We start from the raw sequence: 15,087 nt of genomic DNA on the forward strand, positions 1-15,087 counted from the left end.
GTCAGAGGCTGCCTCACAAATTGTACCCTATTTCCTATATAGTGCACTACGTTTGACCAGGGCCCATATGTAGGAAATAGGATGCCATTTGGGACATAGAGACAGTAATACATGCACAGAAACCTAACACCACTATCTATAGGGGTTATATGGGTCTGATATTTCAGTATTATTAATGATAGGAGAAAATATTCAGAGATGGGGAATCTAACTGAGTTATGATTGGGTTGAGGATACATTTCATCATTTACTTGTATAAATATTGACGTTTGAGTGCCTAAGATCATGTTGAATATCAGGCCTTTTCAATTCAGTCTCTGGTGTACTGTGTAGGCTAACTGAAAGGGACTTGCCTCTCTCCACTCCTTGTTGCTGATGCCTTGCGTGTACAGAACGCATACTAGATGAAGAAGGAGAAACACAGAAGAACCAGGTTAAACAGGGGACCCTGCATGACCTTTTGAGTGTGAGGAAAATGCATTACAGGGTTACAAACATAGGAGGAATGGTTTATCAACAACAACATAATGCTCTAGTGGGAAGAAAACTGAGCTCATTCCTGGCGTACTTATTTCAGTAGGGCTTTGAGAATGCACGGCATAATAAGCTCCTGTTGAGTTAGTGACACACACACACACACACACACACACCTACATTTAATCACTTACTCAGCAGCCCCAAGGAGAGCTGAAGCCAATTAGCCTCTGTTCATATGCCTCTTACAGAGAGAGGGAAGAGAGGAAAGTAGCAAACATAAGAGGAGCCTTTGTCCCTCTCACTCTCCCCGTCTCTCGCATCTCTGCCTCACTCCCACTAGCGCTCTATTTCTCTCCCTCTCCCTTCATTTTCAAAGGCACGGAGAGATATACGACCTTTAAGTCTCACCTGAGACCTGAGAAGTAAAGGCCAGAGTTGTCCCCCTGTCCCTCGCCTGTCCCTTGGCCTTGCCTGTACCCTCTCGCTGCCCACTGAAGCAGCGTAATGCTGGGAGACTTGAGCAGCAGCACTCAGCATGATTAAGATGGCCACTCAGCACAAGTGCCTCCTTACATGAATGTTTATGGCCCTGGACCTGGCTCATTATCATAAGCCTATCATCATTAGTCACAAAGCCTCCTTCTCCCTAATCTTTACCACAGATCCCATACCGGAATATGAATAAATCTGCCTTGAGAATATGACTCGTGACATATGAGTGGAGTCACTGACTAACGAGGCGTGAGAAGGAAGACGACCTGTTTCTATTTTTGGGCTGGAGTTGTGGAGGAGAGAGACTAAGAGACAGAATTTAGAAATGCTGAATATATAGAGATCAGCACCAAAACAATGTTGATGACAAGTTTGACACACACTGATATCAAGTACAGGAATGTAGGTGTGTGTGTGTGTGTGTGTGTGTGTGTGTGTGTGTGTGTTGTGCTCACGTCATGAGACATACATAAAGAAAGGAAGAAAAAATAAACTTACAGAAATTCATGCAAGGCTAGTAGAATAAGAATGTCAAGACAGGCAGAAAAAGCAGACAAGCAGACAAAGGCCTGAAAGAAAAAGAAAAACAGAAAGATGAAGAGCATGTGTGAGGCATTCTAACCAGAGAGAGAGAAAGAGCAAGAGAGAAAGAGAGAGAAGGCAACAGTGCCACAACAACACAAAACCATTAACACACAGTGATTAATCGGTAAAATGACATAATAACCTACCTACCTACCTACCGTGGCTGCTGAGGGGAGGAGGGCTCATAATAATGGCTGGAATGGAGTCGATGGAATGGTATCAACCACATGGAAACCACGTCTTTGATGTGTTTGATAGCATTCCATTGACGCCATTCCTTATTTTGAGCCCTCCTCCCCTCAGCAGCCTCCACTGATAGTTTAATAAGGGGGTCTGTGTGATGTATGTATCTAACACACACACACACGCGCACACACACACACAGCTGCTACTCTGTTTATTATATATCCTGATTGCCCAGTCAATTCTACCCCTATCCACATGTACATACTGTATTACCTCAACTACTTCGTACCCCTGCACATTGACTGGTACTCATTGTTATTGTTTCTACTGTGTTAATATTTCCTCCTTTATTTAGCAAATATTTGTCTTCCTTTTTAACTCTGCATTGTTGGGAACGGTCTCGTAAGTAAGCGTTTCACTGTAAAGTCTAGACTGGTTGTATAAGACCAATAACATTTACATTTGACATAAATAGCATCACTCTATGAATAACATTCAAGCAGCATGGTTTTCCCAAAGCCTTATTTATGTTCACGTTTCACGTGACCCTCCAGATAATCCAAACCATTAAGGAAACACTTGGTTGACGTTTAGTCAATCTGCTTTCTCTCTGAGCTTCCCATGTCTGGAATACACTGCCATCAGACACACACAACTGCACCACATATCACACCTTCAAAAAAACAGAGACATGGCTAAAAAGGACAATCAGACTTGTGAACATAATCCGTAAGTGTGTATTGCCACTTTCTGTGTTATCTGTAGCTTGTGAGGTGTGGAAACTGTTGCTTTTATGGATTTTGTTTTGTTGCTCGTGCTACTGCTCTGTCTGCGTGCGGCGTGTTGCTTGTCCTATGTTGCTCCACATGGTCTCACTGCTCATTGTTTGTCTGTGTTGTTTTTGTTTTTAATAACCTGCCCAGGGACTATGGTCCATAATTAGCCGGCTGGTTAAAACCGTCACTTTTACTGAAACATTGATTAATGTGCACTGTCCCTGTAAAAATAAACTCACACTCAAATAAAGGACAAGATAAGGCTGGAGGGATAGAAGGAAGGGCCTAGGTATGGTGGAGAATTATTTTTTATTTAACGAGACAGGTCAGTTAAGAACCAATTCTTATTTACAATGACGTCCTACCCCGGCCAAACCCAGACGACGCTGGGCCAATTGTGCGCCGCCCAATGGGACTTCCAATCACGGCCGGATGTGATACAGCCTGGATTCTCACAATTACTGTAAAAAATAAATAAACACGCAAAAGAAGTAGGGAAGTGACTTTGTGTAATCCCTGTTGTATGGCATACTAACGTATACGAGTTGTATCCATCATAAGACAAAGTGTTTGTGTGTTTTTGTAAGAAAATCATCTCCGTTGTCAATGTCATTCATTGGGCAACAAATGACTCCCATTGAAAAGGCATTAGCTCTATTCACTAAGTGCGTTGTTGGAGCATGTGTCGATTGTGATAGGGTCGAAAAGAAAAGGCAACGTTGCTCTCGGATCAACTTTCCCCATAATTTCACAATACTGACGACGGAGCAGCTCCTAGAGAGATATTATCACCTATGCGCACATCATTAAATAGATTGAGGCAAGAATTAGACACTATAGCCATACAATTAGCAAAATAGAACTCAATTGATTGAACATGAAATTGATTTCAATATGATAGAAATACAGTGTACAAAACATTAGGAACACGTGCACTTTCCATGACAGACTGACCAGGTGAATCCAGGTGAAAGCTATAATCCCTTATGGATGTCACTTGTTAAATCCACTTCAAAATCAGTGTAGATGAAGGGGAGGAGGTAGGTAAAATAAGGATTTTTAAACCTTGAAACAACAGAGACATGCATTGTGTATGTGTGCCATTCAGAGGGTGAATGGGCAAGACAAGATTTTAGTGCCTTTGAACGGGGTATGGTAGTAGGTGCCAGGCGCACCGGTTTGAGTGTGTCAAGAAGTTCAATACTGCTGGATTTTTCACACAACAGTTTTCCATGTGTATCAAGAATGGTCCACCACCCAAAGGACATTCAGCCAACTTGACAAAACTGTGGGTAGCATTGACATTAACATGGGCCAGCATTTCTGTGGAATGCTTGAGACATTGTAGTGTCCATACCCCAACAAATTGAGGCTGTTTTGAGGGCAAAATATTAGGAAGGTGTTCTTAATGTTTTGTGCACTCAGTGTATGTAGGCCTGTTTGTAGCCTATAGGCCTACTGTATTAATCGTTTAATGCAGTCACCCTCAGTTTTCATTTGAAGCACCTTTTAATCCTTAGCTTGTCTAACAATTGGAAATACATTGGCAACTTTGTATTCCATTTCGTTCTGAAGTTATCAGCGGTCAAAGAGAGACAGATTAAACATCTTGATTCTATGTTTAGCGGAGATCTTGTGTGTATGACGTGATGCAGAAGGGCAAAAAAAGCATCCAATGGCGCAGCCAAGTGGTATTGTTATAATCCTCAACGTCTTATCTTTCAAAATACATTGAGTTCCCTCACTCAGACAACAGAAAAACTTGCAAAAGTTGCCCAATTAACAGGAGGGATGAGGGCAAGTTCTTGTTGCGTGCGGTGCTCAAGTTCAGAATGGCTATTAATCAAAACTCATACAACGCAAAGACTGAGTTTTGATGTCGTTCCAATTTAGGGGCTTATCAGTGCCCAAATCTGCCATTTTCACCCCGTATATGGGTACGAGTGTAATGATTTTGGGAAACCGGGCCCAGACAGAGAGAGGAGGTTGGATAGGAAATGTGAGGATGGGTTAAGACAGATTAGGTCTTGGCTTAGGGCATAGAGAGGGGTTAAATGATTGAACAGCAGGGTTGGGGTCAATTCCGTTTCAATTCAGGAAGTACACTGAAATTCCAATTCTCTTCATAGCTTTTCAAGGAGGAAGAATTTGAATTGTTATTGGAATTTGGTAAACTTTCTGAATTGACTGGAATTGAAATTGACCCCAATCCTGCTTAACAGGATATAAAGCTTGTTGGAGATGTTTCAGGAGAGCAGAGCTTCAGGAAGCCCCCAGGAACACTCACCATTTATGCAGAAACATTGATATGGAACAGGTATTAACAGTGACATTGTAGAACAAACATAAACACAAAACCATAGTGATCTTACTTGGGTCTGATTTGGAGAAGGTATCCATGTCCAGTAGATTTCTGTGAAGAGAAAACAAACAGGAGGGAGTGAGGTGTGAATAAGTAAAACTGACACCACGTTGCTTCGTTAAACAACGAGACGCTGATTGGCTCATTAAGGCTCTCGTTAGTTAAGGCAGGGAACACCGTTGGGGATAGATACAGGATACAAGCGTGACAGACAGGATTGCGTCTCAAATGGCAACCTATTCCCTAATAAAGAACAGCTTCTATCTCAAGGCCATCAGACTGTTAAAAAGCCATCACGAACACAGAGAGGCTGCTGCCTACATACAGACGTGAAATCATTGGCCACTTTAATAAAATGGATCACTAGTCACTTTAATAATGTTTACATAGCTTGCATTACTCATCTCATATGTTTATACCATCTATTGCTTCTTGCCTATGCCGCTCTGTCTTTGCTCACCCATACATGTATATATTCTTATTCCATTCCTTTACTTAGATTTGTGTGTATTAGGTAGTTATTGTGGAATTGTTAGATTACATGTTAGATATTTCTGCATTGTCAGAACTAGAAGCACAAGCATTTCTCTACACTCACAATAACATCTGCTAACCATGTGCATGTGACCAATAAAATGTGATTTAATAGTACACTATTAAAGGGCTCTGGTCAATAGGGTACCATTTGGGAAGAGAGACATGAGCGTCATGCTCTGATTGGCTAGGAGATGAGGCCTGTAAACGAGGCTTTGCTGTAGCAGCCGTTACAGAGCGGAGTGGGCCTTGCTCTTGTCAGGCTTATAAGCAGACAGAAAAATATTAAAAAGGTAAGAGAGGCAGCCATGAAATGCACACTGCCAGTGCTGTTTAAAAGCCCCATCCATTACGATCAGTAACACCTTCTATATCATGATACTCAGGAGGGGGTTTATAATGAAGTCATCATCAGTGATCAAGAACACCTCCTATGCACCTCCCCTTTGGATGGGGCCGCCTTCCAACCCCCTAGAGAATCAGTCAATTAAGCTATTAATTTACATTAAAACAGACAAACTACCCCTAAGCCCCTACACCTTTTAAACCCCACTGGAATCAATGACTCATTTACAAATAAATAACCTTAACCCCCACTCCGCCTTTAAATTCTAACTCCACAGCCAATGACAGATCTTAAACTAGTCATTGAGCATTTATACGTTGGAGAATATTCATTAACCTGTTGGGTCTAGGGGGCAGCATTTGCACGTCTGGATAAAAAAAATGTACCCGATTTAATCTGGTTACTAATCCTACCCAGTAACTAGAATATGCATATACTTATTATATATGGATAGAAAACACTCTAAAGTTTCCAAAACTGTTTGAATGGTGTCTGTGAGTATAACAGAACTCATTTGGCAGGCAAAACCCTGAGACATTTTCTGACAGGAAGTGGATACCTGATGTGTTGTATTGAGTTTAAACCTATCCCATTGAAAAACACAGGGGTTTAGGAATATTTTGGCACTTCCTATTGCTTCCACTAGATGTCACCAGCCTTTACAAAGTGTTTTGAGTCTTCTGGAGGGAGATCTGACCGAACAAGAGCCATGGAACGGTGATGTCCCATTAGACACCTGGCGCGCTACTTCATGTTGGGTACCCTCGTTCCAATACGTTATAAAAGGCTATGCATTCGTCCACCTTGAATATTATTCATGTTCTGGTTAAAAAAGGCCCTAATGATTTATGCTATACAACGTTTGACATGTTTGAACGAACGGAAATATATTTTTTCCCCTCGTTCATGACGAGAAGTCCGGCTGGCTTACATCATGTGCTAACGAGACGGAGATTTTTGGACATAAATGATGAGCTTTTTTGAACAAAACTACATTCGTTATGGACCTGTGATACCTGGAAGTGACATCTGATGAAGAGAATCAAAGGTAATGGATTATTTACATAGTATTTTCGATTTTAGATCTCCCCAACATGACGTCTAGTCTGTATCGCAACGCGTATTTTTCTGGGCACAGTGCTCAGATTATTGCAAAGTGTGATTTCCCAGTAAGGTTATTTTTAAATCTGGCAAGTTGATTGCGTTCAAAAGATGTAAATCTATAATTCTTTAAATGACAATATAATATTTTACCAATGTTTTCTAATTTTAATTATTTAATTTGTGACGCTGACTTGACTGCCGGTTATTGGAGGGAAACGATTTCCTCAACATCAATGCCATAGTAAAACGCTGTTTTTGTATATAAATATGAACTTGATAGAACTAAAAATGCATGCATTGTCTAACATAATGTCCTAGGAGTGTCATCTGATGGAGATTGTAAAAGGTTAGTGTATCATTTTAGCTGGTTTTATGGTTTTGGTGACCCTGTCTTTGACTTGACAAAACATTACACACAACTCTTGTAAATGTACTGTCCTAACATACTCTAAATTTATGCTTTCGCCGTAAAACCTTTTTGAAATCGTAAAACGTGGTTAGATTAAGGAGATGTTTATCTTTCAAATGGTGTAACATAGTTGTATTTTTGAAAAATTTGAATTTTGACATTTATTTGGATTCAAATTTGCCGCTCTTGAAATGCACCTGCTGTTGATGGAGTGCACCACGGGTGGCACGCTAGCGTCCCACCTAGCCCCAAGAGGTTAAATAAATAGGGCTGGGAAGATTGACTAATTTAAATCAGGGGATTTGGGGAATACAATTACCTCTAAAATAATTGAGCCATTCTTTAGTGAATTCGATGGAGTGATTCCGACACACATCCATTCATCGTATAAGATCAGGATTGGATGACGGGATGGATGGAGTGAGGGAACGAGAGATGAGATACAATAAGTGACTCCTCTGCCATGGCTTGGAAATGTTAACCTCTACAGGATTGGTGTCCCTAAACCAGGAAGGTTGTTGCAAACGTGCACTAATGTGACTAGAGAATGTTCTATACAACAGCCAACTTTCCGGGACATAGACATGTTTTATATGGGCAGAAAGCTTACATTCGTGTTAATCTAGGTGCAGTGTCCAATTTACAGTAGCTATTACTGTGAAACAATACCATGCTATTGTTTGAGGAGAGTGTACAACAAAACACTTAAAGGCAACTGGTTTGACACATTCACCTCTTTAGGTAAATAATGTAGTTGATTTCAGTAATCTTGCTCTGATTTGTCACCCTGAGGGTCCCAGAGATAAAATGTAGTAGTTTTGTTTGATAAAATCCATTTTTATATTCAAATGTAGGAACTAGGTTCTACAGTTTGAACACCTGCTGTCTCTCGCCCCACACCGACCCCGCCCGGCTAGCTAGATGTGTGAAGGTTAGTGTATTTTCTGTAGGGAAGATAATTATCTATCATGTATGACATTCCTGGGAGTGTGTACACTTAATGTTTTATTACCATAGCATTTTTGTATGTTCTCTATAGTTATGTACTTAAAAATGTATCAATTGACCAATTTGGCACATTTGGGCAAACTCCTGGCTGACTTGATACAAAATATTGTGTAGTAATGTAATTCTTTATTGGCTCAGTCTGAAATTTACCACACTGATGCCATCTGGTGGCCAACATCTAACTTACACTTAGGCCATACATACAGATAGGAGTCTTTCTCTTGCATTTAAAAAATTATACAAAAAAAATAGAAAACCCATGTTTTTTTGTTTGTATTATCTTTTACCAGATCTAATGTGTTATATTCTCCTACATTAATTTCACATTTCCACAAACTTCAAAGTGTTTCCTTTCAAATGGTATCAAGAATATGCATATCCTTGCTTCAGGTCCTGAGCTACAGGCAGTTATATTTGGGTATGTCATTTTATGTAGAAATTGCAAAAAAGGGTGCGAGAGAACTACCCTTCTCTCCTCCTGACCTGCTGGTTCATGTCCCATTGAACTATCCCTGACACTTACTGAGCTGTATAAAGGTGATGAAAGTTCAGGAAATGCTGGCATGTTCCACTTTATTCCATTAAAGCCCAGCGATCTACAGAGGCTTTGGACTGCTGTAGGACAGGAGGGAACACTGATCTTTCTATGTCCATGCCTTCCTGTTTCCCATGTTGCTCACTGACTCGCTCACTTTGTCAGTGAGTGTATGTGTGCATGAATTCCTGTATGCATGTATGCATGTATGTGTCTTATAGAGTCTAAAAGCTGCAGAGTCTATAGTATGGTCTGCACGGTCGTGACAGCATTTTAAAACCAGGTTTCCTTCCTCATAGCAGGAGATAAATATTTTTGCCAGACTGTGTTGGCTGGTTACATCACTGAGACTGGCCCTTGGGTCCTCGCTGTGTGTAATGGGCCCCTGGGTTCCCCCGGTGTGTGTGCGTGCGTCAGCATTAGGGCTGTCAGGCGTGACATTGTTAGTCGGTGATTGTCAAGCAAATAACTGCCGGTCTCATGGTAATTGAACATTAATTACCATAAACACGTTTAGCATCTCCTGGCTTCCACACATATCCTACAAGCCACTGATGCAGACCTTTGGAACAACTACATTTTAAAAAGTCTAATAAATCTATTTAATATAGCCCACACCATCACAACAAATCCATTATTTATTTTAGACAGGTATAAAGACACATATAGTATATTTCAGAGAACGGAATAGTTGTCCTTATGTTAGGCCCTGATCTGGCTATGCTGTCAGCTGCATTAGTTAATTTAGCAGACAAGAATTGCTTAGAATTCCGTAGGCATTATTTTACATTAATTTACAGTATGAAGAATACAATTGAACATAGCTGAATAAAATAGAAAGGATATTTTCTCTAAACGATTACCGAGGGAGTGTGCACATGCGGCTATTCTGTGTTGAGCGGTACATCTAGACGTTCCGCTAGCGGAACACCTGCTCCAATATCCAATGATGGGCGTGGCTCGAAATACAAACTCCTCTAAAATCCGAAAACTTCCATTTTTGAAACATATGACTATTTTACAGCATTTTAAAGAAAAGACTCTCGTTAATCTAACCACACTGTACGATTTCAAAAAGGCTTTACAGCGAAAGCAAAACATTAGATTATGTCAGCAGAGTACCCAGCCAGAAATAATCAGACACCCATTTTTCAAGCTAGCATATAATGTCACAAAAAACAAAACCACAGCTAAATGCAGCACTAACCTTTGATGATCTTCATCAGATGACACTCCTAGGACATTATGTTATACAATACATGCATGTTTTGTTCAATCAAGTTCATATTTGTATCAAAAAACAGCTTTTTTACATTAGCATGTGACGTTCAGAACTAGCATACCCCCCGCAAACATCCGGTGAATTTACTAAATTACTCACGATAAACGTTCACAAAAAACATAATTATTTTAAGAATTATAGATACAGAACTCCTCTATGCACTCGATATGTCCGATTTTAAAATAGCTTTTCGGTGAAAGCACATTTTGCAATATTCTCAGTAGATAGCCCAGCCATCACGGCTAGCCATTTAGACACCGACCAAGTTTAGCCCTGACCAAACTCCGATTTACTATTACAAAAGTTTGATTATCTTTGTTGTCTTTGTCAGAATGCACTCCCAGGACTGCTACTTCAATAACAAATGTTGGTTTGGTCCAAAATAATCCATCGTTATATCCAAATAGCGGCGTTTTGTTTGTGCTTTCAAGACACTATCCGAAGTGTAAATAAGGGTCACGAGCATGGCGCAATTCGTGACAAAAGATTTCTAAATATTCCATTACCGTACTTCGAAGCATGTCAACCGCTGTTTAAAATACATTTTTATGCCATTTTTCTCGTAAAAAAGCGATAATATTCCGACCGGGAATCTGCGTTTAGGTAAACAGACGAAAGAAAACAAAGCATTCTGTCGGCGCGGGCACGAGCCTGAGTCTCACAGTACTGTAACCAGCCACTACCCAAACGCGCTACTTTTTTTTCAACCAGAGCCTGCAAAGCCACGATTCAGCTTTTTGCCGCCTTCTGAGAGCCCATGGGAGCCGTAGGAAGTGTCACGTAACAGCAGAGATCCTCTGTAATGGATAGAGATAATCAAGAAGGGCAAGAAATTGTCAGACAGGGCACTTCCTGCATGGAATCTTCTCAGGTTTTGGCCTGCCAAATGAGTTCTGTTATACTCACAGACACCATTCAAACAGTTTTAGAAACTTTGGAGTGTTTTCTATCCAAAGCTAATAATTATATGCATATTCTAGTTTCTGGGCAGGAGTAATAATCAGATTAAATCGGGTACATTTTTTACCCGGCTGTGAAAATACTGCCCCCTAGCCATAACAGGTTAACAAAGAAACAAGTCTTCCGATATGCTTTATTTAGTTATTTATGCAACTTTAGTTGTGATTCAAACGTTGGGCTATATGTTTAAATGTTTAATACAGTCTAAGGCTGCATGATAGTTGCTTTAAAGGCATGCGCTCTGCTTTGTTTCTTGTGCAGGCTGCACACACTTCATCAGTCTCTCATTCACAATTTAACAAGGACTCAGTAATAATCTCAACAGGCTTCAAATTTCATGGTGGCATCCTCCTTGTGTGGCCGTAACACCCCCTAAAATAATCAATCCCTTTCGCGGACAAAGTGACCGTTGTACCCTTGAGCTGAATATACCAATTATAATTCCCTTCTCCTGGCTGCCAAGTGCCGTGCTCTGAAGCACCTCTCCCTCACATGGCTCTCTCATATATCACAACTCTTATTAGCCAATGCCAGTAATGTGATCGTGTCCTTCTCATAGGCATCTCAGTTCCGAAGTAGGCTGCAAGTGAAGACAGACACATCGATAATGCGTGAGCCTCATTCTTATCAAAATCCGAGGCGCATATTGAAGATGTTAGAAGAACTGTCCACATTTACTTTGTCAGCCAACAAGACGAGCACGCCTAATGAACAGAAAATGCACTAGCCAACGTCAATCTACTATCTCCCATAGTATAAAAGTTGACCTATTCTATTGGTCAACTTGTCCTTCTGTGCCAGAAAGAAATATTCCAAACATACTCTGGGACAGTTGTGGTATGCGATAGATCTCAAATGAATACAATATTTTAAAAGCAATGAGGCGGATGCAACAGATCAGAACATTTAGCTTAAAATGTTGATAAACTATTAGGCAATTTCTTCACATTATAAGCACAGAAATGCACACACGGCTATAAGCGCGAATGTTCCAAAATGCATGAATTAGCAGGAAAACACTGTTCTTAAAATACATGTAATCTATACAGTGAATGGAGGACGCTTTTCCCATGGTTCATTTTCATGCCAGCCATGTGAGGTTATACTCCTGTTGTAAAGCAAAGCATTGTGTTTAATATTAGGAAGGTTGAGAAATAAATATAGTAGGCCTAGCCTATAGAAAGCTGATGGGCTCCTGCTCTTTTTAATAGAGGCCATCAAAACATTTTCACTCAATTGCACAGCCTATAGAAATGTTGCTCAACATGACATCATGGGCTGTCATGAAGTGTTTGATTTGACTTTCAATCATATTTGCATTGATGTCAGAGTGATTAGAGGGACAATAGAGTGCTGAGTACCAGGCAGTTAGCAAGTTTGGTAGGCTACTAATGACCAGCATCAGAGCTTGGAAAAGCCTAGTTACCATGACTAAACGGTCATGTGTTATTTGACTGAGGTCATGACTCATGACTGCCGGTGTAGCGGTAATACGGTCACCGTAACACCGTATGAAACAAATAATCATAATATCAGTACAAAATATCACATTTCAGTTTATCCTATAAAACCAACTTTATAAGAAGTTTTAAAATAGGTTCTATCTGACTAAAATGTGACAACATGGAGCAGACTCTGCCCTGGTCCCCCCTAGCACTACACAGCTGATTCAAATAATCAAAGCTTGATAATTAGTTGGTAATTTCAATCAGCGGTGTAGTGCTAGGGCAAAAACCAAAACGTGCAACCAGGGGTGGGCCCCAGTGGGTTGGGACAAGCACGCATCCTAGGCAAGTAGCAGAAGGGCGAGCAGGCTATTATTCCCGATTGTTTCGTTGCAATGTTTTAACGGCCAACTAGCTGAAAAGGTTTGAGGGTTTATCTAATGTTCCCTCACTAGATTTGATCTTATTTCGCTCTGGCTAACAGTTGTTGATCTTGTTGTTGTCAATGTGCATAACTAAGGGAGACGGAGCCTACCTTTTACACAGTTGTTTGATCAATAGGACTGTAATGTACCCAAATGTAAAGAGGACTCCCGTGGTATTTAAATAACTGCAGAAATTAATTCAGGTGTATTTTGTGGCTGTTGCTATTGCCTGTAGTCATAGTTCCATTCAAAGTAAATGATGGCAGGCCTATTGGGCAAATGGCTCTGATTGGCCAGTCCTGGACAAGACAGAGTATTTATTATAGGTTTTATTTGCTGCAGTGTCTTAATTGTCCAAACGCACAGCCACTTTCCCACTCTACATTGCGATATAATTTTCACAGATGTCTTACAGTACGTCATTCCCAAACATTCTATGCACAGTAAGCTTGACATCAGCCCTCTGCTCATTAAAAACAGGAGGAGAAGAGACGAGAGCTGTTTCACAGAATATCCCCCACCATCACTCTTCTCATTAGCTCTCTCCTCTCCCCTTCTTTCTGATATGTGTTCGTGAAGACATTTCATTTAATGAACATGTCAAGCATGTCTCTGATCGGGTAATGAATGACAGATCGCCACTGTTTGGTTATGACAGCATTACCATGACAACCCACTGAACATGTGCCAGACCACTAGGACCCTGACCTACATTACCCATCATCCTCTACCGTGCTACTCGAGAAATAGATTTTACCTGATGGAATGGTGAAGTCACACACACAGTACAGTTACAGCCAAGTAGAGTGAGAAAAGGTAGTTCAGAATTAAAACTAAAGAACAGTGTAACAGCAGCCATTGGTCAGTGAAACTGGGTCTCTCTCTCTCTCTCTCTCTCCTCTCTCTCTCTCTCTCTCTCTCTCTCTCTCTCTCTCTCTCTCTCTCTCTCTCTCTCTCTCTTCTCTCTCTCTCTCTCTCTCTCTCTCTCTCTCTCTCTCTCTCTCTCTCTCTCTCTCTCTCTCTCTCTCTCTCTCTCTCTCTCTCTCTCTCTCTCTCTCTCTCTCTCTCTCTCTCTCTCTCTCTCTCTCTCTCTCTCTCTCTCTCTCTCTCTCTCTCTCTCTCTCTCTCTCTCTCTCTCTCTCTCTCTCTCTCTCTCTCTCTCTCTCTCTCTCTCTCTCTCTCTCTCTCTCTCTCTCTCTCTCTCTCTCTCTCTCTCTCTCTCTCTCTCTCTCTCTCTCTCCTCTCTCTCTCTCTCTCTCTCCATTCTCTGCTTTGCCCCTCTCCATTCTCTGCTTTGCCCCTCTCCATTCTCTGCTTTGCCCCTCTCCATTCTCTGCTTTGCCCCTCTCCATTCTCTGCTTTGCCCCTCTCCATTCTCTGCTTTGCCCCTCTCCATTCTCTGCTTTGCCCCTCTCCATTCTCTGCTTTGCCCCTCTCCATTCTCTGCTTTGCCCCTCTCCATTCTCTGCTTTGCCCCTCTCCATTCTCTGCTTTGCCCCTCTCCATTCTCTGCTTTGCCCCTCTCCATTCTCTGCTTTGCCCCTCTCCATTCTCTGCTTTGCCCCTCTCCATTCTCTGCTTTGCCCCTCTCCATTCTCTGCTTTGCCCCTCTCCATTCTCTGCTTTGCCCCTCTCCATTCTCTGCTTTGCCCCTCTCCATTCTCTGCTTTGTCCGTCTTCCCTCCCTCTCCATTCTCTGCTTTGTCCGTCTTCCCTCCCTCTCCACTCGCCTTCTTCCCGCCCAGCTTCGCCCCTCTTCCCGCCCAGCTTCGCCCCTCTTCCCGCCCAGCTTCGCCCCTCTTCCCGCCCAGCTTCGCCCCCTCTTCCCGCCCAGCTTCGCCCCTCTTCCCGCCCAGCTTCGCCCCTCTTCCCGCCCAGCTTCGCCCCTCTTCCCGCCCAGCTTCGCCCCTCTCCATTCTCTCCCTCCCGCCCTGCCTCGCCCCTCTCCATTCTCTCCCTCCTGCCCTGCTTCGCCCCTCTTCCCTCTGCTTCGCCCCTCTCCATTCTCTCCCTCCTTCCTTCCTTCCTTCCTCTCTTCCCCTCCTCCTTCACCCCTCTCTCCCTGATTCATCCGTCTTCCCTCCCTCCACTCTCCCGCCTTCTTCCTTCCCTCCTCCGCCCCTCCTCCACCCCTCTTCCCTCATCATTCTTTCCTCTCCCA

General features: G+C 42.0%; 1 protein-coding gene across 2 annotated transcripts in view; it reads right to left on the reverse strand.

Annotated features, from left to right (window-relative positions):
• The window catches only part of LOC106575987 (copine-8), a 150,474-nt gene that overhangs the window by 97,961 nt on the left and 37,426 nt on the right, over positions 1-15,087 (reverse strand). For both annotated transcript variants that reach the window (XM_014152770.3, XM_014152769.3), the window contains exons 2-3: positions 4,889-4,929; positions 354-400 (exon numbers count right to left, since the gene is read on the reverse strand). In XM_014152770.3, coding sequence (XP_014008245.1) covers positions 354-400; positions 4,889-4,929 — 88 coding nt within the window. The remainder of the gene's footprint in view (positions 1-353; positions 401-4,888; positions 4,930-15,087) is intronic.

The sequence above is a fragment of the Salmo salar genome, chromosome 17, assembly GCF_965601325.2.
Source record: "Salmo salar chromosome 17, fSalSal1, whole genome shotgun sequence".
NCBI lineage: Eukaryota > Metazoa > Chordata > Actinopteri > Salmoniformes > Salmonidae > Salmo > Salmo salar.